The following is a 27,814-nucleotide window of genomic DNA, read 5'->3' as shown; positions in this document are numbered from 1 at the left end:
GTGTGCGTCTGTTGCTGGCTTCGTGCTGGAGGGCCTTTCTCCCTCCTTCCCTCACCGATCAGATGAGTTCTTGGAGGAGTTCCCACAGTCCTCCTGTCACCTGGCTGGTCCCTGCAGCTTGTCACCTCTCCTTTCACACAAGCATCTTCAGTGGGGGAATCAGAATGTTTTGCTTTTTCTCCTGAGCCTGCAGAGAAGCCTCAGAAATTGATTTGTCTGAAGAATAAGCCAGTCCTGAGATGCACACTCTGGCTTCTGCCATTACTTCTGCTTCCGGGAGTGAAAATTTTAACAGAAGGTCGCATTGGAACATACTCTTTTGGTTGAACTTACTACTCATACTGTGTTTTGAAGGAATCTGATGCAGTTTGGTTTTTGAGTAAAATCGAGTTTATGTTCAGTGAACAGAAGCTTATAATTACTATAGTTGTCTGAAAAATGTGTCCTGGTTTTATGTATTACTTAGTGTTTGAGTGGCTTTTTTCCCATAATGATGAATTTGTTCAGCCACTAAGTCATGTCTGACTCTTTGCGACCAAAAATCTTCCTTTCCGTGGTTCTCCTACAGAACATAAAATTCATTTAAAAATTCTTGACTCTGATAGAATGGTATTCTAATTTTCTTTTTTCTATCTCTATAGGTTTAAACCTGGAGGTTGGTTATTACATGACCCTTTTTCTTAATTGAATAAGTTACTCTGTAACATTAGGTAATTCTAATCATAAAATGTGTTTCTTTTCCTAGTTTAGTGCCTATATCTGTCTTAAAAACCAAGTTCAGAACTAAAAGCTGCAAGGCATATATTTTAAGTAATTTAAGAGATAGTTGTATTGCAGTATTTATGCTATTAATATTTAGAAAGCTCTGCCCCAAACACATCCTATCTTTATTTCATTTAACACAGAGTTGGTCTGGGATGTAAATTGTGACGGTTCGAAATTCTCATTCTCGGCTGCGTCAGGATTTCTGGGGCAGGCCCAGCAGTCGGGTTTCACAAGCCCCGGTTCTGATGCCTGCACGGGTTGGAGGACCACTGGTTCAGATGTCCTTAATTTGATTTGTACCGAATGGAGTAGGAAGAAAGAAAATTGGTTTCAGTTATAGCTTTTCCTTACTTGAAAATCTTGGAAAGGATAGATTTTTTAGCAGGTTGTGCAATAGAGACTCGTTCACTGTACTTTCTTCAGAAGGATTTAGCGTGTACTGAAAGGCTGTTTGCTGAATGTGCTTCTCCAGACTGTTCTTTGCGAGTTTATTTAGTGATACCAAAACTACGTTAACAAGCATGTGCCTGTCTTAACTGAGTTATTTGTGTGGCTTTATTTGCTAATTTTCAGGTGGAGTATGAAAAAAGATTTATAATCTTTTTATCATGTGGTAAAATATACATCAGGTTTACCATTTTAACTATTTCCAAGTGTACAATTTGGCTTCCCTGATAGCTCAGTTGGTAAAGAATCTGCCTGCAATGCAGGAGACCCCAGTTCGATTCCTGGGTCAGGAAGGTCCCCTGGAGAAGGGATAGGCTACCCACTCCAGTATTCTCGGGCTTCCCTTTGCGGCTCAGCTGGTAAAGCATCCGCCTGTAGCACAGGAGACCTAGGTTCGATCCCTGGGTTGGGAAGATCCCCTGGAGAAGGGAAAGGCAACCCACTCTAGTATTCTGGCCTGGAGAATTCCATGGACTATATAGTCCATGGGGTTGCAAAGAGTCGGACACGACTGAGTGACTTTCACTTTCAAGGATGTTCACAGGTTGTATGCCCATCACCACCATTCATCTGCAGAACATTCTCGTCTTCCCAAATGGAGACTCTGCCCCCATTAGACACTGACTCCCCATCCCCACCCCTTTCTACTTTCTGTCTAGGTACCTCTTATACGAGAAAGTACACAATATTTATCCTTCTGTAACTTGCTTATTTCACTTAGCATATTGTCCTCACAGCTCCTTCATGTTGTAACATGTCAAACTTTTTTTCCTTTTTAAAGTTGAGTAATCTTACGTGTGTGTGTGTGTACACACATACACACTACGGTTTGTGTATCCATTCTTTCTTTGGTGGACAGTTGAGCTGTTTCCACTGTTCGGCTGTTGTGTTTACTGTTTAAAGTCTAGCTGACTTATTATATCAGCCAAAATACTTGCACATCTCTATAGATTTTTTTTTTGTCTTTGAATTTAATCACTGTATTTTATTCCACCTGTTCAAGATACAGCTCTAGTTTGCATCTCACGGTTGCCTTTGCCGTTAGTTCATAACAAAGAAAGAACAGCATCTGAGAGCAGGTGTAGAATGATGAGCTGGGGGGATGCACTGTGGGGGGGCTCCCACCATAAAGGAAGGGATGTGGTAGAGAAAAGAGAAACGAGCACTTCACGGTCCGTGAGGCCCAGCTTGTGTAATAGGCGTTTAATAAACGGTGCTTGATAGATACTTTCCTGATGGAGTAGACCGACTCCTGCTATCAGCCTACTGACGAAGGCGCTTTTATTCTGGTTCATGAGGCCGGATAATATTTCCAGAGCTCATTACATTCTTTTATGTGGGCAAACACATGGCATCTATAAAAGCTGACAGCTGCAAGTCCCTGGAACACCAAATGCTCTTCTGAAGTCCACGGACTCATTTTTTACACTCTGGAAAAGTGAAACAGCGCTCTGCCAAATCCAGCTTCATTTGAAGAAGAATATGCAGAACTGCTATTTTTATTGTCACATACACTCAGTTTGCTATTAGAAAGTTTTATGGATTAGAAATAGTTTTGGAAAGTCCTGGCATGTTTTGGATTCTGTTGGATCATGAATCAGTCACTTGACTTGTAAATTGAAAAAACTAAGAGAAGAGAAACCCTTCGTAACACTCCAGACATTCTTGTTTGCCTAGGGCTCAAGTAATTGTGGCCTGTGAAACATTTGTCCGTCAAGATTTATTGACAGTGACAGATATCTTAAGTATAAAGATCTACTGAAAGATGTGTGTACCTCTGTGTTATCTGACTAGTATCCTTTAATTTTCTAACTGGAATTGGTTAATGTTGTGCTTTTCATTTCGATATACCGTTATCTTCTGCATCTGTTCGTCTGTTGATGGACATTTAGGTTGCTTCCATGTCTTGGTTATTGTAAATAGTGCTGCCGTGAACGTTAGAAGTGCACGAATCTTTTCAGATTATAGTTTTCTCCAGATACATGCCCAGGAATGGGCTTGCTGGATCATACAGCGACTCTGGTTTCTTCAGGAACCTCCATCCTGTTTTCCATTGTGGCTGCACCGGCTTACATTCCTACCGACAGTGCGGGGAAGTTTCCTTTTCTCCACAGCCTCTCCAGCATTTGTTATTTGTAGACTTTTTAATGAAGGCCAGTTCTGACTGGTGTGAGGTGATATCATTGTGGTTCTGATGTGCATTTCTCTAATAATTAGCAATGTTGAACATCTTTTTCTGTGCCTGTCGCCCATCTATATGTCTTTGAAGAAAATTAGGTCTCTTGAGGTCTTGTGCCCATTTTTTGACTGTGGTTGTTTGCCTAACAATACTGGTTTAATGGTTGAAAGCAAATACAAAAAGAATAGAGGTGGAATTAATATGTAAATGATGTGTTTGAGCCAAGTGTACGCTAAGTTCCTCTGCAGACGGGGCTGTACAAATAAAGACTTAAATAGAAGTGGTAGGAGTGGTGAATCACCAAAGGCGTCCCTTGGTGAGGGCCTGCCAGCGTCCCTTGGTGAGGGCCTGCCAGCGTCCCTTGGTGAGGGCCTGCCAGCGTCCGTTGGTGAGGGCCTGCCAGCGTCCCTTGGTGAGGCCTGCCAGCGTCCCTTGGTGAGGGCCTGCCAGCGTCCGTTGGTGAGGGCCTGCCAGCGTCCCTTGGTAAGGGCCTGCCAGCGTCCCTTGGTGAGGGCCTGCCAGCGTCCCTTGGTGAGGGCCTGCCAGCATCTCTTGGTGAGGGCCTGCCAGCGTCCCTTGGTGAGGGCCTGCCAGCATCTCTTGGTGAGGCCTGCCAGCGTCCCTTGGTGAGGGCCTGCCAGCATCTCTTGATGAGGGCCTGCCAGCGTCCGTTGGTGAGGGCCTGCCAGCGTCCCTTGGTGAGGGCCTGCCAGCGTCCCTTGGTGAGGCCTGCCAGCGTCCCTTGGTGAGGGCCTGCCAGCGTCCGTTGGTGAGGCCTGCCAGCATCTCTTGGTGAGGGCCTGCCAGCGTCCCTTGGTGAGGCCTGCCAGCGTCCCTTGGTGAGGGCCTGCCAGCGTCCGTTGGTGAGGCCTGCCAGCGTCCCTTGGTGAGGGCCTGCCAGCATCTCTTGGTGAGGCCTGCCAGCGTCCCTTGGTGAGGGCCTGCCAGCGTCTCTTGGTGAGGGCCTGCCAGCATCTCTTGGTTGGTGAGGGCCTGCCAGCATCTCTTGGTGAGGGCCTGCCAGCATCTCTTGGTGAGGGCCTGCCAGCATCTCTTGGTGAGGGCCTGCCAGCATCTCTTGGTGAGGGCCTGCCAGCATCTCTTGGTTGGTGAGGGCCTGCCAGCATCTCTTGGTGAGGCCTGCCAGCATCTCTTGGTGAGGGCCTGCCAGCATCTCTTGGTGAGGGCCTGCCAGCATCTCTTGGTGAGGGCCTGCCAGCGTCCCTTGGTGAGGGCCTGCCAGCATCTCTTGGTGAGGCCTGCCAGCATCTCTTGGTGAGGCCTGCCAGCATCTCTTGGTGAGGGCCTGCCAGCGTCCGTTGGTGAGGGCCTGCCAGCGTCCCTTGGTGAGGGCCTGCCAGCGTCCCTTGGTGAGGCCTGCCAGCGTCCCTTGGTGAGGCCTGCCAGCGTCTCTTGGTGAGGGCCTGCCAGCGTCCCTTGGTGAGGGCCTGCCAGCGTCCCTTGGTGAGGCCTGCCAGCGTCCCTTGGTGAGGCCTGCCAGCATCTCTTGGTGAGGGCCTGCCAGCGTCCCTTGGTGAGGGCCTGCCAGCGTCCCTTGGTGAGGCCTGCCAGCGTCCCTTGGTGAGGCCTGCCAGCGTCCCTTGGTGAGGGCCTGCCAGCGTCCCTTGGTGAGGCCTGCCAGCATCTCTTGGTGAGGCCTGCCAGCGTCCCTTGGTGAGGGCCTGCCAGCGTCCCTTGGTGAGGGCCTGCCAGCGTCCCTTGGTGAGGCCTGCCAGCGTCCCTTGGTGAGGGCCTGCCAGCATCTCTTGGTGAGACCTGCCAGCGTCCCTTGGTGAGGCCTGCCAGCATCTCTTGGTGAGGCCTGCCAGCGTCCCTTGGTGAGGCCTGCCAGCGTCCCTTGGTGAGACTTGAAGGAGGACTTCGTCTTCAACAAATTGTCATCCTTCTCGTTAAATGTATATTGTGTTAGTTTGAGTTTTATAATGGTATGAGTTTTTGCCTAGTTTGTACATATTTAAGTAACATTATAATGAAAAATAACTGGTCAAAAGGTCCATCTTTTAAAAGGGATTACTCAAGCCATTTCTCTTTGAGTTAGAGGTTTGGCTATACTTTCATGAATTCCAGATCCATCAGCTCCTTAAACTGGGTTTTGTTTGATACGCAACCAAGGTTGAAACCAACCAGAGGTTGGAGAGGGGGATAAACCTCCAGTTGAGTGACTTGTTGGCTCAGCCGTTCTCAGGGGTAGTGGGCAGCCCTTCCACACGGTGGGTCATGAGTGATAGCTCTTTGACAGTTGTTTTAACTGAGTATTGACTGGTGAGGCTAAGAGTGGAAACTTGGGATGGCAGTGTCTTCAACTTCCGCGTCTGACTTAGAGCTGTGGGAACTGACACTCTGCTTCATCACCCTGCGGGAGAACGGTGGGGGCGGGGAAATGTCCTTCTGTGAAGTTTGTGATTCTCGTGGTCATGTTTCTTTTTCATGATGGAAATTTTCGATTGTGAAGTTCTCAAATCAACTGTATTATGTTTTGAACTTACAGTTTAAAACTTTTAAGTCTGTTTCATTAGAGATTGTTAGTTGTATAACCAGAGGCAAAGTAGGGCTGGAGCCATAGAGGGACGGGAAGCAATTTCCAAACAAGTTCTGCCTTCAGGGGTCTTCTTTTCTCCTGGAGGGGAGTGGTAGGACAAGCCTCTGTGCAGGGCCGTGGGCACCCCGTGGGCAGCTGAACCCAGTGTACAGCCCATTGGGGAGATCTGGTTGCTAGGCCCCCTGTGGGTCCCAGAGCTGAACCACCGTGTAAGAAACACTTAAAGAACATCTAAAAGCTCCCGGATTAAGGATGAGCTTGTATGGGGTTCAGTGTGCTTCTGTCTCACTCATGGCTCACGCTTACGTGGGTAGGCTCTTCTCCGCACTCTGCCCGCTTTGTTGAGATGTAATTGACATAAACATTGTGTGTGTTTGTGTGTGTGTTAAGTCAGTTCAGTCATGTCTGACTCTGCGATCCTATGGATTGTAGCCCGCCAGGCTCCTCTGTCCGTGGGATTTCCCAAGCATGAATCCTGGAGTGGGTTGCCATTTCCTTCTCCAGGAGATCTTTCCAACCCAGGGATTGAACCCGTGGCTCTTACGTCTTTTGCATTGAAAGGCGGGTTCTTACTAGCGCCACCTGGGAAACTCTTAGTGTTTGTTTAAGGTGTAATACTTTATGTACATTGTGAAATGATTACCATAAAAGTTGACATCCATCACCTCACAGTTACACATTTTTTTCCCTTGTGATGATAACTTTTAAGATCTCTTAGCAACTTTCAGGTGTATACAATACAGTGTTGTTAAGTAGAGTCACCATGCCGGATATTACATCCCCAGGACTTACAACTGGGACTTAACTTTAGAGGTAGGTGCTTCTCTTATTCCACTTTACAAATGAGGAAACTGAGATTTAAACTGCTTGCCAAGTGACCTGGCAAGCAGTTTGCCCTGACTGCCTCGCCCACTGTCCGTGGTGCAGGTGCCACGGTTCTGCGTGGCCGCACACACGCCCAGACCACCTGCAGCTTGGGTCACCTCCACGAAAACCCGGATCTCGCTTGTCAGCAGGACAGCCACGGACCCTGGGCTTCTCTGACTTTGGACAAAGCCACTTTGCCTCCTTTGCTTTGAGGCTCCTCCCAGTCCTCCTCCCCCCGCCGCCTCCTCCCTCCTGCCTGATCTGTACTGACCCGGTTCCCAGCCAGGCAGTAAGCTTCCCCCTCGGGCTCCATCTTCGGTGGCTCGCAGCCAGTCTTCCTCTTTTCTGTAACAGAAGGCTGGCGCTTGTAGGTGGTACCACTGAGATTCAAATGAGGGCCTGCTGACACATGAGCCCAGGCTCTGCCTTCTGGCTCCCTGGTTAGTGTCTTGTCCTGAAGTGACAGTGCTGGAGGCAAGGAGGGAAGGGACGCTGCGGGCTGGCTCAGTCCAGTACCAGACAGTTGGGTGGCGGGCGGTGGGGAGGGAGTGGCTCGGAAGTTGCTAGGAGCTGTGAGTTTAAAACAGTTTGAGGCCATGTGTGCTGGTGCACTTGGTTAGACAGTTATACAAGGTTGCCCGGCGGCGAGGGCTTTGTCCTTGAAACAGTAGGTGACTCTCCAGGGCTGTGGGAGTAGTCTAATGTTTACATTCATTCAGGCCGAGATGGGAGCTGAGCCATTGGTTTCCTGACGGGAGTTCTTTCCCATCCAAGTGTGTTGTGTTTCTTCATTCCGTGGAACATGTTACTAGCATTAGCGTTAAGCCTGATTCAGGGCTCCCTGTAACCAAAACATTTCGGGGAATGTCTTGTTTCCTCAGCAGTCCCTCTCCCCCCACTTATTTTATGAAAGTTCTCTTTCAGCTTTGATCGTGTTAATCTTCAGGACCATGTCTGCTTCTAGCAACTGAGTTTAGTGTAGAATTAATGAGTTATATAACTAAATCAATATATTCCTTGTATTTTCTTCATACTGCAGAGGGAGTATTTTACTCTCAGTCCCTAAGTTGAAGTGGTATCATTTCTATCTTTATTTCTGTTGACTTTTTCTTTTTCCTTATAGAAGCAGGCCTCTATGATATTATTCACACCTGGTTCCTTTTTTTTCTTTTTTTTTTTAGTGGGCTAATTATAAACTTAAAATGGTTTCCAGCCAAGTCTCATGGAAGATAAAATTGTCATTTTAGCCTGGTGAGCAAGGATTTTGAGAGTAAATTTTTTTTTTTAAGCCATTCACATTAGATTCTCTTCCTCTTTCTGTGCCAAGTTAATCAGTTCCTGGACTGTGGGTGGCAGTGTCTTTGCTTATTGATCAGACACCCTTTTCCTCTCTCTTTGAGTATTGTACGAACTCTTTGTCAGGGCTGCCAAACACTCTTCCGTTTTCTTTTTCTTAATCTTCTACAATTCTGCGCATCAAAAATGAAGAAACTAAGATGAAATGGAAGATGCAGAAGATGAGTTACTCAACGATGCCGAGTAAGCTTCCCAAGGAAGGCCCTCTCTGGGACTGGAGCTGGGTCTCCTCTCCCAGGGCCCATCCCCTGAGACGTGACGCTGCTCTGGGTTCCGATTCTGGGGCTTGACTTCTCTCAGCCTCTGATTCCTCGTTTTAAAGTGGGGAGAAGCTCATTTCGCAGCAAGAGTCGGCTTGGCGCGTGCGTTGTCCTTTGTGATCCCGCTTGCCGTGGCTGTGAAGGCGCCCCTGGGCGAGCGGCGTGGGGGCTGCTCCTGCCTTGTTGCCGCTTCGCGAGAGCTCTCGGTGGAGACGGCCCTAGTCTTTCCCGCCTGCATCCCAGGTGCCTGCTCTGCAGTGCCTGTCATGGGAGAGAATGTTGAGTAAAGGATGTTATGAATTTCTCTAGGTTCTTCTTAGAAGAACTTTTTAATTTTCCAATAGCTCAGGTAGTTCATAGGCTATTCCCTTTGGCCAAGGTGTTACTCGACTCCTTTTTTTCTTCATATTTAATAGATTATAATTTTTAGAGCAGTTTTAGGTCTATATTACAGAAAATGGAGCAGGTAGTATGGAATTTCTGTACACCCCTCTACAGCTTCCCCTATATGAACATCTTGTGTGGTGTGTTTCTTTCATCAGTGAGCCAGTGTTTATATGTTATTACTAACTAAAATCTACCATCTCCATTAGGATTCACTGTGTGTTTTACAGGCCTTTGGGTTTTGACAAATGTCTAACGTCCCATGTCCACCAGGACAGTGTCCTTGGAGTGGTTTCTCTGCCCTAAAACTCCTCTGTGCCCATCCTTCATCCCTACCTTCTCTCCCTAACACTTGGCAGCCCTTGGTCTTTTTATTCTCTCGGTAGTGTTGCCTTTTCCAGTTATCAGAGAGTTGGGATCATACAGTGTGCAGCCTTGTCACATAAGCTTCTTTCAAAGCTGTAATCATTTAAGTTTCTCCCACCTCTTTTTGTGGCTCGATAGTTCGTTTCTCTTTATTGCTGAATAAGACTCCATTGTGTGGATATACCATGCACAGACTGTTTATCCATTCACCTTTCGTAGGACATCTTGGTTGCTTCCTGTTTTTGGCAATTATGAATAATATCTTGGTGCTGCTTTCCTTTTCACTTAACCTTGAGTTTTCCTGCTGTGCTGATGACGGCAAATCAAGCTTCTTTATCAGGAAATACTGGTCACTATTAGAAATGCTTCCCAGAGTTGGCCTGCCAATTAAAACTATATGGATTTATGTTTTTATTGTTTTTTCCCCACTTTATTGAGATGTAAATGACAAATAATAAACTATATCTTTTAAAGATATATAATTGGATGAGTTTTGACATGTGCATACCTGTGAGACCATCACCATAGTTAAGTTAGCATTGTGAGTCAGCCAAGAAGATCAGAGCAACTTCTTGAACTTGAAATGTGTCTAGTGAGACTGAAGGACTGAATTTCAGTGTTGTTTCATACTTAGTTAAGTGTAAATAGCCATGTGTGGTTGGCGGCTGCAGATTATGGAAGAGGTGGCTCTGGAGCGCATCTGCTCGTTGAGTGGAACGCTGGGGGTTACCCTCCTTACCCAACATTCGTGCTCTCCTCTCCTCCCCACTTCTCTCTTGGGTTAAGTGTACGTAGTCAGATTTGTGTGTGTAAGTTAGAAGTGCATTTGTTGAGACTCCCTTGTGTAACAGAGAGCAGTTAAGTACAAGTGATAGTCCATTGGCCTTAACCCTTTCTGTTTTATTTCAAATTTTTATCCTTCACTGTTTTGACTGGTTGGTGTGGGAAAATAATTAAATGGAACCCGGTACAGTTAATCACTTAGATGAGGAGTGGGCACACAGCAGCCTGCCGTCTGTTCAGTTCAGTTGCTCAGTCATGTCTGACTCTTTGCGACCCCACGGACTGTAGCACGCCAGGCTTCCCTGTCCATCACCAACTCCCGGAGATTACTCAGACTCATGTCCATTGCATCGATGATGCCATCCAGCCGTCTCAGCCTCTGTCGTCCCCTTCTCCTCCTTCCTTCAGTCTTTCCCAGCATCAGTTTTCCCGGCGTCTGTTTTTGTACACCAGCTAAAACAGGTCTTTTATGTTTTTTAGTGGTTGGGAGAAATTCTCGACTGTTTCACGGCATGTGAAAAGTATATGAAATTCGGATTTCAGTCTCTATAAATACAACTTTATTGGAACCGAGCTCTATTCAGTTTGTTCACATATTGTCTGTGGCTGCTTCTGTCCTCAAAAGGCAGAGTTGAATATTTGTCACAGACACTGTCTGGCCCAGAAAGCTGAAAATATTTACTGTTTGGCCCTTCACTTATGTGAAAAGTTTGCTCACCCCTCTTAGATTTTTGAAGGCCTTTATGCAGAAGTTGGAAATTTAACTTGAACACCGGACCATTTGTATTTGATAGAAGGTTTGATAGTAGAGGATGATCAGTTGGATTGAAGCTCATTTGTTTTCCTTTTAAAAATACAGTCACTGCTTTACCTGGCTGCCTTGGTCTCAGCTGTGGCACCTGGGCGCTCACTGTGGCGCACAGGCTCGGCAGTCGTGGCGCGTGGTCTTAGTTGCTCTGCCGCATATGGGATCTTGGTTCCCTGATCTGGGTCGAACCCTTGTCCCTTTGCTTTGCAAGGTGATTTCTTAACCACTGGACCACCAAAGAAGTCCCTGTTTGTATTTTGAATAATGTATTTATAGGCGGAGGAATTTGTGAACGAATGAATAAATTTTAGAGCCCTTGGAGCCACAGTTCCCAAAGTGTGTTCTGAGGCACCCCAGAGCACCTGTGGGCTATAGGACAGTTTCCGTTTTTGAGGAAGCACCATGATACTCCACATTTCACAAACACTGCAAACTCTTGGTTCAGGGTAGCTCACGGCTTCGGGATCACACTGCGCTTCCTTCGATGGTGCTGAATTTTGCGCGGCTGGGGCTGCGGTGGTTGCCGTGTACACCGACTACGTGCAGCAGGAGCTCAGAACAGCGGCAGCGTGAGTCTGAGAGGAGCGCGCACACGTCCTCAAATCTCTCTCGCTATTTAGGGCTGAAGCAGAAATGTTTTCTCCTTCAACTTAAGAAGTGTACTATTTTTCAAGTGGCTACTAAATTATTAAGACCCAAATGCTTTTTAAGTTGTTTGGACCCCATAATCTAATAAGTGGTATTTCCTTTGGCCTTGGGCACCGTGAAAAAGTTGTCGAGATTCCAAGGGTGCCATGAACCCAAATTTGGGAACCTCTGGCATTCTGCACCAAGTGACAGTGCTTTAAGGACAGATGACTCCAGATAGCCTATCAGAAATGTCATGCATGGTTGTCTTCAAGATAATAAGCCCACTGGAAGTATGGAGCCCCCAGGCTGTTGTCTGAAATGTCAGTCTTGAGATCTTTCAGAAACACGAAGCAGTTTGGACAAGTATGGGCCATAGTTTCTAATCTAAATTAACATGCGCAAGATGCAGCTAGTCAAGCATACTGATTATCCTTTGAGTTTTATTTGAAAATCCAGTAGCTCTGTCAGTCTGTTAAAGCATGTTAACAAAAGTTCTTCTCCTTTAACAAAAACATTTCATGTTTAGAACTCTTGGAGCAAAGGGGTAGACGTGAGTAAAAGGAACTGTGATGTGTTGATGCAAAATCCCTCAGCGTTTCTTCCAGGGCCTGCCCGTCCCCCTCTGTTGTGTAGAGTAATACACGATGAAATGGCTCCTTTATCAAAAGTAAACAGAGCTGGTTAAATCACTGTGTGCTAACTGTGAGGGTAGGTGTTGGGAGAAAAGGATGTGTTCCTGGTTTAAAAAAAAATTGTCTAAAATATTTGTAGTTGCGAGCGTTCTGGTGCATTCTGTGTGCGAGCTGTGCTCTCACCATCTGTTCTTTCAGCCGTAATTGTGCCTTCCGCAGTCGTCACACAATCACGTTTCAGTGAGAAGGCTCTAGCAAAGAAATCAGCTTCCTTTGTTGGGTTGCGTGAGTCTCTTAAATGCCCTTTCCTTGGACCTATGGCACCATGGGTTGAACTGAAATCTTTCTCAGACTAAATACTACCTCTGGAAAAAGTGTGTTACTGGGATCATGGAATCTGAGGTTGTGTAAGATGAATTCATAATTTAAGCTTCAGATATGTTTGATCTTAGAGGGAAATATGCAGGTCAGGAAGCAGCAGTTAGAACTGGACATGGAACAACAGACTGGTTCCAAATAGGAAAAAGAGTACGTCAAGGCTGTATGTTGTCACCCTGCTTATTTAACTTATATGCAGAGTACATTGTGAGAAACGCTGGGCTGGAAGAAACACAAGCTGGAATCAAGATTGCTAGGAGAAATATCGATAATCTCAGATATGCAGATGACACCACCCTTATGGCAGAAAGTGAAGAGGAACTAAAAAGCCTCTTGATGAAAGTAAAAGAGAAGAGTGAAAAAGTTGGCTTAAAGCTCAACATTCAGAAAACTAAGATCATGGCATCCAGTCCCATCACTTCATGGGAAATAGATAGGGGAACAGTGGAAACAGTGTCAGACTTAATTTTTTTGGGCTCCAGAATCACTGCAGACGGTGATTGCAGCCATGAAATTAAAAGATGCTTACTCCTTGGAGGAAAAGTTATGACCAACCTAGATAGCATATTAAAAAGCAGAGATACTACTGTGCCAACAAAGGTCCGTCTAGTCAAGGCTATGGTTTTTCCAGTGGTCATGTTTGGATGTGAGTTGGACTGTGAAGAAAGCTGACCACTGAAGAATTGATGCCTTTGAACTGTGGTGCTGGAGAAGACTCTTGTAAGTCCCTTGGACTGCAAGGAGATCCAACCAGTCCATCCTAAAGGAGACCAGTCCTGGGTGTTCATTGGAAGGACTGATACTGAGGCTGAAACTCCAATACTTTGGCCGCCTCATGTGAAGAGTTGACTCATTGGAAAAGACCCTGATGCTGGGAAAGATTGAAGGTGGGAGGAGAAGGGGACAAAACAGGATGAGATGGTTGGATGGCATCACAGACTCAATGGACCTGAGGCACTGGTGATGGACAAGGAGTCCTGGCATGCTGTGGTCCATGGGGTGGCAAAGAGTCGGACATGACTGAGCAACTGAACTGAACTGAACTGAGAGAGTGGAGACTGGGGCTTAATCAGGAAGGACCAATGAGTTTGAGTATACTCCGGGAGTTGGTGATGGACAGGGAGGCCTGGCATGTCCCCTGGCGATTCATGGGGTCACAAAGAGTCAGATACAACTGAGCAACTGAACTGAACTGAACTGAGAGGGAAATAGCTTGAGGCAGATTAAACTTTTATATGTATCTTTGTAGTTTTAGTATATTCATTATATTTTCTGGTTTGATCTTATTAGCAGGTTCCAGTCCTGTTGCTGTGACTTGATATATTGGTCCATCTGAAGACTGGGAATGGAGGGAAGTGACTTGGGATAAATAGAGAACTTACCTAATAGAGTTGTGTGTGCCATTTTACCATGGTTCATTTGCTACTCTTGTATGCTTTGAAGATAGCTAATCTGGTTGGGTTGTCAGTAAGTAATTGTATGAATGAAGTATGTTATGACTAACTGAATTATAACTTTTCCTTTCCTTCAAAGGGCACAGATATCCACAGATTTTGGTTTTGTTACTATCTTGTTAAGTATGAGCAGTTATTCACAAGTAGCATCTGATTTGGAACCTCAGTTTCCAGGTAGAGTGTGAGGGCCCACCCAGGGCTGAATTGTGACCGCACTGGGCCCCTCGGTTCCCTGGTTCATTGTCACTTTTCATATCTGCGGTTGGCTTAGAGGGACATCCTGTGTTTGAGTTCCAGCTTGGCTGACTTTTGGTTCTACTCCTGTTCCCCCCAACCCGGAATGTCCCCTTCTCTGCAGGTTACTTCTCTAAAGCTGCCCGCCCTTCAAGACCCCCTGCAGACTACTGCCTCCGTGAAGCCTCTGGAGCCACCTGGCCAGGGCGTTGTCAGCCCACCCCGTGCTGCTCGCCTCTTCTTGGGGGCCCCTGCTGCCTTGGGTGCAGGCGCATGTTCCTGTGTCTCCCTCTTGTGTGTTCTCTAGAACCTTGGCATGGGGCTGCATATACAGGCCCTCTTTACATATGTGTAATCTGAGAGGCAGAATTAATAGAAATATAACCCTGAGGGACTAGGGTCAATTTGTCACATTTTCTTGATGGGTTGCATATTTTTTTGAGCACCAGCAACCCGGGTTCAATCCCTGGGTCGAGAATATCCCCTAGAGTAGGAGATGGCAGCCCACTTCCAGTATTCTTGCTCAGAAAATCCCATGGACAGAGGAGCCTGGTGTGCTGCAGTGCACAGGGTTGCGTAGAGTCAGACGCCGCTGAGCAACTAACAGTTCACTTCATGACTTCAATTTCTGAGAGAGTCTAAAGCGACAGTTAACTTTTTCACTCACTGATTCTTCCAGTGTAAACCCGACCCGTTTATGAAGGTCATGTCTGGTGCCATAGGATAGCCAAGTTTCTCCATGGAAAGCAGCTGGCTTAGTTTGTTGGCTAAATTGAGTATGAACAGAGTTCAATTTAAAGGTGGGTTCTTAAAATGGAATTTCTTTCAGATGGGTTTTCCTGGCAGAACGCAGTGTTAAGCTTATTAATTTACAGGTTGAAATGTCTACACTGAAATATGGCTTTCTTTAGCACAGTGCTAACTTTTAGTATGTCACAATTGCATTCAAAGGTTGGTTAAAAACTGAAAGTACTGTTGCCAAGCTCCCAAATTGCAGGCTCAGAAATCCCTTTTGAAAGAGGAAGGGTGGGTGTCGGAAGGTAGGAGGGGAGCTGTCACCGAGAAGCAGCCCTCCTCCCAGAGGCGAGTGGAAAAGGCCGTAGGGCTGCGTTTACTGTCGAAACGACCGCTGTGTTAGAGAGAGGCAGCAAATGACTATAGTGGTTATTTTTCTTCCAAAAGTAATTTTTCCTTTTAAGAGGAAACATCAAAGAACATGCCTCTCCCTCTGAAGCAATTACTTCTGGAAGAGTTACTTTCCTTCAGCCTTTCTTGGTTTTTGTATTAGATAAATATTGAGTGTGATTAGGAAATGACTTGATAGTACTGCAGATAGTTGGCAAAAAAAAAAAAAAAAAAGGCATTTGAAAGTTCCCTTGGCTCTTCTTTCTGATGCAGTGATTGGAACCTGGTGGTGGTTAAAACGTGGGGTTCTTCCTCACGTCTGAAGATTTCCTCCTGCAGAAATAAAATTGAAGGCCTGCAAGTGTGGGCTCTTTGTCCCAAACAGGGTTTTAAAAATAGGGTCACTTCGTAAAATCGGGATTTAGAAACCAGAAGCTTGAGTTCCCTGGGCCTGTGTCTCACCTCCGAGCGACAGCAAGCCGCCAGGGGAGGCGGCCCTGTGAGGAGGGCCCCCTGGACTGCACACCTGGCCTCTGCCTTGGGCTGGGGCTGTCAGCGCACCTGACCTTGTAAACAGTTTCATGGGTAAAATGTGACAGTGTTGCACTTAGTTATGTGCAGAGGCACCGTTGGTTTTCATGTGAATTTTCCCTGGTAATATTTTTCCCAAATTTCTATTTTGAAAAATTTATATTAAAAAAGTTGATAAAGGGTAGTGAGTACCTGTACACATTTCACCTAAACTAACACATTTGTTTTACTTTGTTCTTTGCCACACATACACCATATTTTTTTCCTGTAGAACCACTTGAAAGTAAGCTGTGTCTATCTTAACACTTTTGCCCTAAATACTGAAGAATAGATGTTCTCCTATGTAACTGTCATTATCACAACTGAGGAATCTGACACTGATAGAATAATACTCCTTAATGTGCAATTAATACTATTAATGTGGTCACATTTCCTTAACTATTTCCTAGAGCGATGTTTATTCCAGTCCAGGAGCCAGGGCAGCATTGCATTCGATAATCCTGTCTCTTCAGTTGTCTTAATTCCAGACACTCCCCTGCTTGCTTTGTTCATCAAGACATTGACAGTTTTCCTTTTTTCAAATTTTTGGCCACTCCCATGGTATATGGGATGTTGGTTCCCTGACCAGAGATTGAACCCACGTCCCCTGCATTGGAGGGCGGAGTCTTAACCACTGGACTCATCAGGGAAATGGACAGTTTTTCTCTTTTAAAGGTCTGGTTGTTGTGCAGAACATTCCACAGGTCAGGTTTGCCTTGTTGCTCCTCCTGATTAGCTTCAGTTCGCCTTTTGCATCATGCAGACCCATGCTTGTGTGTGCTTCCATTGCATCCCACAGATTGTCAGGTTGGTCCCAGACAGTCATTTGGTAAAGGCGGTGTCTTCTAGATCTTTCCATGACAGTGGTTCTCATGTGCCTGCGTCACTCACAACCAGCAGGATCATACTTTGAGGCTGTGGTGTCTTCCATCAGCTCCCTTTCTGTAGAATCCCTTGATGATCCTTGCTTGAGTCTGTTGTTATAAATTGATGGTTGCAGAATGTGGTTTTTCTAATTATGTCATTCCTTCTGTGATTATTGGATTATCTTTTTCTGTTAAATTTCCTTCCCTGCCCGTTTTTCTTGAGTATTTCTATATGGTTTATAATGCTTTACCACCTTTTTTCTTTCTGGTGCTCCAATTGTCCGAGGATTGATAAGGGGAACCCATTCGGGCAGGTTCCCCGTCAGTCACTGAGCACTTTCTTGGTTTCTGGTAAGAAATGCTTCAGACTCACCGTGACCTTTCTTTGCTCCAGACTTGTAATCAGCCTCTTCTCCAAGGAGCACAGCTTCCTTTTTAGTAGGGAGTGGTATTTGGAAAACAGGAACCGGATGCCAAGTGTGCTTATTGCGGCTGAGGTGTCGTATCTTCCAGGCCCTTCCAGATAGAGCTAGAACGTAAATGCTTTTAATAAAATATTTTAATAGAATTAGAATGCTTCTAATTTTCAGAGGCTTCAGAAACTTTATAGGTTTTAGTTTGTGCTGAAAAGCTAGGGTGGTGGTGGTTTAGTCACTAAGTCATGTCCTACTCTTTGCCACCCCATGGACCGTAGTCCGCTCGGCTCCTCTGTCCATGGGATTTATTTCCCAGGCAAGAATACTGCTGATATCCTGAGCAATTTCAGAGACTAAAATTTTGCCAGCTTCTTTCAGTCTTCCTTTCCCTTAATCCTCTAGAAAGTTAGAGTTTTCTGTGCTAACAGTACACAAAATTCAATAGCCTCACTTATCTCCTAAAGATAAGCCAGGGTAAGTGAGCACAGAAACACAAAGCTGGATCCATTGATTTATTTAGGAAGCTCTTATTCCGTATTTCAAACAATGCTTATTGAGCAGTGACTGTTTCAGACATTGAGTAAGGTCCTTCTGGATAATCAAAGAGAAGTAGGGCTTGGTCTCTGCCCTGTAGCCGAGTGGAGGGAGGAGGCCAGATGCTTAGTCACCACTTTCCACACGGACCGAGCTTTGGAGAGGAACATGACGATTCTTGTGCTAGTGGCTCTTTGGCCTGGACACCTCAAACACCGTCTGGCTGGGGCATACCGAGGTGAAAATGGATGTCTCAGCGAATACGAGTCTATGTGGAGGGATAGATTTACAGGGAATGGAAAGTTTTTTCTCCTTTAAATTCAGGGCTAGCCTGTGTGGGTAATGCCTTATGCTGACCATTCTATTTCAGGAATTGAAAGGATGTTGTGGGTATTTTGCAAATGATATAACAGGTACTTAAGTGGTAGAGGACCAAGTTTAGGTTGCTTCTTGCCAAGCACTTACTCTACCCTTTATGTCACTTAAGAAGAACTGTTTTCTTTTTGAAGCCCTTGCGCCCTCAGTTTCTTGACATGTCATAGTGCTGAAAGGTACAAAGCCTTTTTTTTAATGTAGGAAAATTTAGAAGTCAGTTTAGACAATGATAGTGTGTAGAACAAAGGATACTCAGCATTTTTTTTCTCTAGAGTTGTGTGTGCAATGCCTAATACTAAGAAATTTTAGGGCCTCATTGAGGCCTAAATTATCTGAGGTATGATCTCAGCAGTTGAATAAACTTCTTAAATGTTGTTTATTATAAAAGGCATGAAGAGAATTTTCCTGTGATTTATATCCCACACTAGCAGTTATGGGATTCAGAATATATTTGAATGAAGGGGAGTAGATAAGTACGAAGAATGTATTTTCAAGTCCCAAAGTAAAACCGTTTAAAAAGCAAATACAGTTGGTCACCACGTGAGTTCTGCCTCCCTTCCAGACCATCTGGTCACATGGTGGCATCCGCTCCTTTCCCACGAGGAGGGCAGCTCCAGGAAGGCAGGGCCTTCTGTTGGTCCTGGTCCCCCCCCACCACACACACACATACATACATGCACACACCCTGGGGGCCCGGCCACGTGGTTGGTGCTGAGCAAGAGCGTGACAGTCGCGATGTCACAGTGTAGGTCACCAGTTCCCTCCTCTGCTGGCTGTGGGTCCCTGCTCACCCTGAGGTTTCCTCAAAGTCCCACTCCTGGGTTCTCTGTCCTGAAAATGCTCTCCCCTCATCACTGACCATGCACAGACCTTTCCATGCTAAGGCCCCGTGTTCATGCCTCCTCTCCCTTGAAGCCTTCCGGAGCCTCCACACCTCCAAGCTGTTAACTCTTTTCTCCTTGTGCCCTTAGAGTGCTTGCCTATTCTTAGGACACTTGTGTGTTTCCCTGACTCCATTTCCCGAACTGTCTGCTTCCTCTTCCCCTCCCTCGCTTGTTGCCTAGCTTGGTGCCTTGTAAATAACGTGGACAGCAGGAGTGCGGCATACATATTTCAGACTGGGGAACCTTGATAATGTGACCGAGAGAAGATGAGACACATACAGAAAACCGAGTCACTTGGAATGAGATGGTCCTGAGCACCCTGGGTGGGGGAGCTGCCCAGTTGCGCTGGTGTTTCATGGGGTCTCTTGGGACCGCTTGTGGAACTTGTCCAGGAAGGCCGACTTTTTAGCATGATGGTGCTCCGAAACTGCTCCCACTGTTTTAGAGGTAAGGTCAGGGCAGTGTGTGCCGCTTCCACACTGATTAATCTTTTCAGCACGGTAAGGTTCTTCCTCAGATCTGTGCTTGGTTGTCATTAGTTTTCAGGTGGGATGTCTTGGTTCCCCAGTCCTGCTTCTCCTGCAGCCTCAGAGGGGAGTGGCATCTGTTGGTCACCTCGGTGCCTGTCCTTATGGGGAGCAGAGCTGAGAGGCGAGCCCTGGGCTTCCTTTTTCAGGTGTCTTCTCACCGCCGTGTCCTGGGGTTTCCTGCTTATCCACACCTGCCACCCACTGGATGGCTTCAGTTATCTTCAGATCAGTAATTCTCACGTATGGCTACAGAGCAAACCAAATCTGGTGCCTGTGTGCATTTTCTAAACGTTTGGACAAATTATATAGCAAATCGTGTTTCCTTTAAGTTTTTGTATTTAGAAATAATGATAGACTTATAGGATATTAATAGCATATTATTCCCAGGAAATATGGAGCAATTCCACATGCTCTTGACGCACTTTCCCCCGATAGTAACATCCAAAAAGACTGTCAGTCAGCATCACAACCAATATGATGGTTCAGCATCACATCCAGGATATCAACACAGTACAGCCAAGAGACAGAGCGTCTCCCAAGGGTTCCCCTCCTGCTACCGTATTACAGTCATACCCACTCCCCTCTCGCCCCCTGGCAACCACTAACCTGTTCTCCATTTCTGTAAGTTTGTCATTTCAAGAATGTTACAGGGACTTCCCTGGTGTCCACTGGTTAGGACTCTGTGCTTCCACTATCGGGGGCCCACATTTCACATTTGATCCCTGGTCCTGGAACTCAGATCCTAGAAGCTGCATGAGGCAGTAAGACAATAAATTTCTAAAACAACGTGACAAACACATTTAAGTTCATAATCCGTTTTGAGATAGTTTTTATAAGTATGGGGTTCATCAGGTTCCTTTTTTTTCCCTGTGGATGTGTAATTTCTCCAATAATATTTGTGAAAAGGCCATCCTTCTTCCACTGAATTGCTTTAGCAGCTTTGTTGGGGGAACACCAGTTGGGGGCACATTTGTGTGGGTCAGTTTGTGGCTCCCTGCTCCGCCCACGGAGCTCTGTGTCTTTCCCTCCACCCGTGCATACAGTCTGGATTCCTGTAGCCGCAGAACGAGGATTCATACTGAGATGGGAAGGGGAGCTTCTGAACATAATCTTCTTTTTCAAAATTGCTTTAGCTATTTTCGTTCTTTTGCCATTCGGCGTAAGTTTTAAAGTACTCTTGTCCATAAGATATAAAAGAAAATCTTGCTGGGATTTTAAAGGAATTATGTTAAACCTCTCTATCCATATGGGGAGAATTGACATCTTTACCATGTTGAGTCTTCCAATCCATGCACACAGAATGTCTTTTTCTTTTTTCAAATAATGAAAGTTTAAGGTGTAAAGATGAAGGTAGCTGTGATGTAACTGTTGTTATGTATGAAGAGATGCCTTTCTTCCAGGGAGACCATCAATGCCAGACTGCCAGGCTATATCTTTGTTCAGTTCCTTTTTTTCAAAATTGTATTCACAGGCCTATGAAAGGAGGTTCCCTACGTGTCCTTTGATTCCAATGTTTGTGGACAGTGACACTGTGAATGAATTCAGGAGTGAAGATGGGGCCATTCACGTTATAGAAAGGCGCTGCAAGCTGGATATAGATGCTCCTCGGCTGCTAAAAAAGGTAACTGGAAAGGACACCTTAAAAGGCAATCCCCCCAAAACCAAAATGAATTTGTGTTCATTGCTTCTGTTGGTTGCACTTGGGTGTTATTCATTAACCCTTTTTTCTTTCTGTTTTGAAGATTGCAGGAGTTGATTACGTTTATTTTATCCAGAAAAACTCACTGAACTCCCGGGAACGTACTTTGCACATTGAGGCCCATAACGAAACGTTTTCTAACCGGGTCATCATTAACGAGCACTGTTGCTACAGCGTGAGTCGCTGCGCCCGGCGAGGTGGGAGGTGGGGGCGTGGTCTTCCGAGAGCCGGCCAGCCCTGGCGGTAGGCAGTGTGTGTCTTTGTCTGAGAGGGCAGTTCTCCCTCACACAGTTACTGGTTTCTGATGTGTGGGATCAGCAGGGTGGCAGCTGGGGTGTCCTGCAGAATGGACTACATTGTTGTGGCAGTTAAGGTGGCCAAGTGATGCCCTGGTTTGTTCTTTAATATGAATACGCCACATCGTTTCGGGCCCACGCTAACACTTTTGAAATGTGTGTCCCTCTGAGATTAGATTTGAGTGCGTTTATCTGCCTCCTGTCTTCCCTGCTCACCACCCAGAGCAAGAACTTCTCTGGCCAGAGTAATGGAAGAACCCAGTAGGTCTCTCGCTTCCACCCTCACCTTCCTATAATGGGTCCTTGACACGGAATCCAGAGTGACCCTTTTAAAGTGTGGCAGACCACGCCATGCTTTCTCAGGGCTCAGAGCTCTGCGGGGTCTGCAGTTCACTCAGGAAAAGCCCACAAGCCTCACAGTGGCTCACAAGGCCCTGCATTTTCCCTTCCTCGCTCCTCTGTGTCCTGCCTGCCTCGTGCACAGGCCTGCCCGCTGTCTCGCGGCAGCGTACTTCCCAGAGGGCCCCTGGTCTCTCTGCTCCCTCTGCCCCCAGATCTCCGCTCTAGGCCCATCCTTACCTCCTACGGGCTTCGCTCAGGTCTGCCTTTCTCGACAAAGCCAGCCCTGAGCGCCCTGTTTGATTCTGTGAACTGCCCTCCCGTCCTTTTAACCCTGCTGCCAACTTTGTTGTTTCCGATAGCGCTTCTCTGGCAGCATTGAAGTAACTTCTTGCCTGTTGTGTTCATGGCCAGCTGCCAGTCGTCTTCTGCGAGACTGTAACCTTCACGAGGCAGGGATCTCGGTTTTGTGACAGAGAACACTACTTGATAAATGTGGTGAATGAGTGAATAAATGAATGACGCTACCGAGCATGAAAATAAAGCTCTCCTTTTAATAGTCATCTTCAGAATATTTTAAAAATATTATGTGAGCCTTTTCATAATTCTGAACCTCTCTGTAATTTTTCCATCTGCTGTTTTCATGATAATAACATTGTTAGTAAAATAAGTGTTTTTTCTTCCCCTTGGTACCAGTGAACTGAGGAGCAAATAATATTCTCAGTTGTCAGTATAATTAATGAAAATACTTTCTCTTTTACCTGCAGGTTCACCCTGAAAATGAAGACTGGACCTGTTTTGAACAGTCAGCAAGTTTAGATATTAAATCTTTCTTTGGTTTTGAAAGTACAGTAGAAAAAATTGCAATGAAACAATATACCAGCAACATTAAAAAAGTAAGTGTCCCTTGGGATTTCATGGAGAGGGGTGGGCAGGAGTCTCTTGAGATATGGTCCAAGATGGTGCCTTCAGGAGGTGGAGGGTGGGTTAGTCAGGGGTCCTGGTGAGTGAAAGGGGAGGGTGGGGGCTGCAGACCGCACTGGTTGCTGGTGGAGGTCAGGGGCGAGTGTGCAGCCGCTGGCTGAGGCGCTTCCTACTCGGAACTGCAGGGAGAGATGGGGACCAGAGTCCGGGGCCCGCTGGGGGAGGCCCTGCTGTCCTGAAGAGGCACTTTGGGGGAGGCCTCTCGGGTCCCAGGCCTTGGGAGGTGAGGTGCCTCTTCCCTGGAAGAAGCTTCCTTCTTGTTTTCCTGCTGCTGCCCATCAGCGTGGCATTTTGGTGTCAAATGTTATCATATGGGATTAGGGGGTGCTTTCCCAAGGCTTGTTCTCAGAGGTGCTGGAAAGCGTTTGGATTGAGACACAGAGCACATACTGTGCACGGGGTAGTAGACCAGTGCTTGTGACTCGTCCCATAAAAATGCCATCTGAGACACGGTTTCCTAGACCTCTAGAGAAGGGGGAGTAAAATTATGGGGGGAAAAGACCCACGAAAGCATTTGGCTTTTCTTTTTCCTATTTGTTGTGTAGTCACTCCGTTTTCATCATGGTTTTCAAACCCATGAGGAGTGAGTAACTTGAAAGCTCAGTGTGATGGTACTGACCTCAAAGCTGGCTTTGCTCCCAAGGGCAAGGAAATCATCGAGTACTACCTTCGCCAGTTAGAGGAAGAAGGCGTCACGTTCGTGCCCCGCTGGACTCCACCTGCCGCCGCCCCCTCTTTGGAGACGTCCTTGTCCTGCAAGAAACCAGCAGCGTCCCTGACCGTCGTCGTGCCTGACCCCACGCTCAAGGAAGGGCTGAGCAGTGAGCCCCTCAGCACCCCGAGCGGGGCACCCGAGCCCACCGCAGGGACCCCGGACGGTGAGTCTGCAAGGGGCTTCATTCTAAGGGCAAGACTCCAGGCTGACCTGGAACCCTTGCCTCTTGGGACACATAGCTATGACACAAAAAATGGATCTTGTCACTGTCCCCTTGCCTCTGGCTTATATAACACATTCATTTTATTTTTTTCTTAGAATGAAGAAACAAGAGTTTTTTTTTTAATGGTCAGGAAGGGGTTAACACAGTTATATCATCAGCATACCCATTTTCGGCTTCCTAGATGCCAGGCACTCTTCTGAGCACTTTGTGAATGTTTGCTCGTTTAATAATAGTCCCTTTTAGGTAAGAAATGCTTTTGTCTTAGTTTTATAACTGAGTTAATAACTAAGGCTCAGAGGAACCAAATGACTTTCATGGAGAGACACAGCTGTAGGTGGCAGGCTCCACGCCTTTCTTGTGTGTCTCACCACCCACACACACACAGAGACACACAGACACACACACACACACACACACATCCTTTTTGATTGCTCAGTGTCATGCCCATTGTAAAGTAAGACAGTACAAGAAAATCCTGCCCTCAGAAGTTCTGTTGAATCGTTGGCATGTATTTTTTCCTGCCTTCTCTGTGGCTCAGCTTTGCCCTCTGAATTAAATATTAAATATCGATAACAGCCGTGATATCATGAATAGAGTTGATACTTGGCAAATAGAGGTAACCTGGTGGCAGTTGGGTGTGTCTTGGAATGCGCACGTTGCCGTGTGGCTTTGCAGTGCCTGGATTTAAAGACAGCCACTGGGGGTCCCTTTGGTGGTTGGTTAGAGTCCACCGTCCCCCATGGGTCATTTATCTCTTCGACTCCAGGACCACATGGGAACGTCACTGAGTGGGGCAGTTTGGAAGCCTTCAAGCCCCAATGTTCTTACTAAGAACGTCCGTAATTTATATTCCAGACAAACTAGACGCAGACTACATCAAGAGATACCTGGGTGACCTGACCCCACTGCAGGAGAGCTGCCTGATCCGGCTTCGCCAGTGGCTCCAGGAGACCCACAAGGGCAAAGTGAGCATCTGCCTGAGTGTGCATCCGTGCATGTGTGCATCCACGCACGTGTGCAGGGGTGCCGTTGTTCAACCTCGGATGCCTGGTCCTGTTCGAGTGACTCGCAGTCAATGTGCCCGATGGCCGTAGGTGGGAATGTCCCTTCAGTCAAAGAGGCACTGGATCTGTGACCCCGTGTGCGGCATCTGAGTCCTTCATAGCAAGTTAGGACGCCCTGCTGTGTATAAATAGCTGTGTATTTGTAGATGTTACAGAGAATGGCCTTAAAAACAACTACATATCAAGTTACAAAGCAATATTGTAAGAATTAACTACAAATATTCATTCATTTTACTTTTCAGAAGGTTTGGAAGTAGTTCACAGGTTATTCAGAGATTAGAACTGTTTGGGCTTCGGGACTTCCCTGGTGGTCCAGGTTAAGGTCAAGAATTTGCCATCTGCCACAGGTTTGTCACTGGTCAGGGAGCTGAGATCTCATGTGCCTTGTGGCCAAAAAAACAAAATATGAAACAGAAACAGTATTGTTACAACTTCAATACTTTAAAAAAAAAAGGTCCTCTTAAAAAAATTACCTGAGCTTTAATTTTGAGGTTTTTCTTACGTGGCCTCATAAGGAATTAGGTTTTTTGTAATCTCACGGGGGACCAGTATAGGACAGAGGCAGGTCCCTGTGTTTGGGTAGTTCCTGGCCTCCTGCCCTGGGCTCGTGTCTAGTTCTGTCGATCTTGGTCTCCAGCGTCCAATATCCAAGGACCGTTTGTATCTGTTCGCAAGAACACACCCCCTGTGGTCAGAGCTGCCATCGTTGAGCACTGACCATGCTTTAGACTCCGGTTTAAGATCTTTATTAAATCCTCCAAACGGCCCTGTGAGCTGGTGCTATTTTTATCATCCCTGTTGTGCACACAAATTTCAGTAACTTGCTGGGGGCGTTAACATCTAGTGCCTCCTGGGGTCGGTCTTTGAAGCCGGGCCACTTGGTTCTGGGACCAACATTCCCAGCCACTCCCATGTAATGGTAGTCCTTTCTGAGACCGTGCCATCTCGGTACTTTATTTTCCCAAGGTGGGGCAGCCGGGTGCCAATCGCATGCCCCCCTCATCTGTGCACCAGCAGCGTGGGCACGTGGCTGGGGACGAGGACAGCTGGTCCACAGGAGACCCAGACACGGTCTTAGCCTTGTGTTTTACTGAGGGAAATCTGTCAGACTTGTCAACTGCCAGGAGTGGAACCTGAAGAAGGTTCCGGTGTGTCAGGACACCAGCACCACTGTCAGCCAACAACACTGCTCTGCGCCCTGCATTTCTGTCGCGTGTAATACCTGTCCCGGAAGGTGCCCAGGCCGCAGAAGCTGGCAGGTTACTCAGTGAGTCAAAGCAGCTGGTGTGTAAGAAGTTACTACGCCTTCACTCTCCTTTGCTGAAACTAAAACGGGAATAGTCTAAAGATTATTCAGACTAATAATGCAGATTTTCTAAAGCATTAAGGAAAGTATTTCTGGTAGTGGCTAATTTTAAATAGTGTAATAATGCAGCTCGCTGTCAGTAAGAAGTGAGACTTTTTAGAGTCTTATTCCCTTGGTAACTTGCTTTTTCCCCTTAGCAGCTTTTCACATTGCTTAGAAACATATCCTTCTCTCAATAGATCCCGAAAGATGAGCATATTCTCCGGTTCTTACGCGCCCGGGACTTCAACATCGACAAGGCCAGAGAGACCATGTGTCAGTCTCTGACTTGGCGCAAGCAGCACCAGGTGGACTACATCCTCGACACCTGGCACCCCCCCCAAGTCCTGCAGGACTACTACGCAGGCGGCTGGCACCATCACGACAAAGGTAGCCGGGAGCCTGGTGTCGGGACCCGCACTGAGAAGAACAGGGGACTCGGGTGTGCTGTCCCTCCCCTCCCTGAGTAAACGAGTGGGCGCCTGTTTTATCACCGCTGCCCTGGGCGTGCCCCGCCAAGTGGAGAGGGAGGGCCCGAGGCCGCTGCTTCCTGGCCACTCACTCCCCCCGCCCAGCAGCTTGCTCCACTTCGTTCCTTAATCAGGTGGAAATGTTTGTTTGACTTATTTTTAAAAACTTCGAAGGCTGAGTTTTTTCAGGAGCAGGGTACTAGTAAAGGTACTTTCCAGTGACTTAACCCATGCAGTGTCTGCAACAATGTGTAGCCAGATTTTGGACATCACAACAGGAGAATTTTTAGCTCTACCTGGGGAGTGAACAAAACGTGAACCAAGAGCAGTATCCCTAAATGAATGATCAGATGTGAGGCCATCTGATCAGACTGCTCTGCACATGACACCAGGCAGGACAGGCTTCCTGGCTCAGTTTTGGTGGCAGGTGGAGTGAGGTGCAGTCAGTGCGCGGGGGTAGAGCCAGAGGCCGCGTTCCGTGGGGCTCCTGTCACTCCGGTGGGGCGTCTCCAGGGCCCTGCTAATGACCTGCTCCGCCAGTTGGCTTTTGTTTTCTCCTTTGACAATCCTGGTGGGAAAAGACCGGGTGGGCCTCCTGCGGACACCGCCAAAGCCAGCTGCTGCTTCCCAGAGCGGGAGAGTGTGTGGGGCCCCATTGGCCCGCGGGAGTGCCCATCCCCCGGTTCGGGTCAGGAGCAGCGCTCACGCCGCTTGTCCTTCCCCTGCAGACGGCCGGCCCCTCTACGTGCTCCGGCTGGGGCAGATGGACACCAAAGGCCTGGTGAGGGCCCTCGGCGAGGAGGCCCTGCTGAGATACGTGAGTGCTGCCCGCTGGCTTCACTTCTTCTCTGTCGGCGGGCGTGGGAGAGGACCGTGGTCCTGTCACCGCAATCTGTATCACTTTCACAATTAGAAAGGAGGATCTATTCATAAATCCTACAGACTTCAGAAGAGGGCCCAAAAGTTAAGGAAATGTTTCCCGCGGTGGGGCAGCACGAACACAGCCACGGGCGCTGTCGCCCCCGACCTGCACCCCCAGGCTGGTTCGGGCCCTGCCCGCACCCTCGCTCTGCTCTGGGGCTGCCTCAGAGCAGGCCTCTCAGCAGTGCTCTTTGTGCCAGCACAGCGTGGCCCTGGCTCTGAGCGCCCTTTGTTAGGGCCGTGAGCACCTCCTTCCCTGTCTCCTGAACCCTCCAGGCAGCCTGCACAGCGTGGGTAGTCACAAAGAGAGGAATGTTAGCCTTAAAGTAGAAACAAGCAAGCAGAACCCTAAAAG

The 27,814-nt window shown here is 47.1% G+C and overlaps 1 protein-coding gene across 1 annotated transcript in view; it reads left to right on the top strand.

The window, feature by feature from the left end:
• Positions 1-27,814, top strand: part of SEC14L1 (SEC14 like lipid binding 1) — a 49,328-nt gene that overhangs the window by 11,455 nt on the left and 10,059 nt on the right. The window contains exons 3-9 of the mRNA XM_018063719.1: positions 20,875-21,024; positions 21,146-21,277; positions 22,505-22,633; positions 23,365-23,599; positions 24,515-24,624; positions 26,269-26,458; positions 27,267-27,355. Coding sequence (XP_017919208.1) covers positions 20,875-21,024; positions 21,146-21,277; positions 22,505-22,633; positions 23,365-23,599; positions 24,515-24,624; positions 26,269-26,458; positions 27,267-27,355 — 1,035 coding nt within the window. The remainder of the gene's footprint in view (positions 1-20,874; positions 21,025-21,145; positions 21,278-22,504; positions 22,634-23,364; positions 23,600-24,514; positions 24,625-26,268; positions 26,459-27,266; positions 27,356-27,814) is intronic.

This window comes from Capra hircus, chromosome 19 (assembly GCF_001704415.2).
Source record: "Capra hircus breed San Clemente chromosome 19, ASM170441v1, whole genome shotgun sequence".
Lineage (NCBI taxonomy): Eukaryota > Metazoa > Chordata > Mammalia > Artiodactyla > Bovidae > Capra > Capra hircus.
This window is presented reverse-complemented; position numbering and strand designations above follow the sequence as displayed.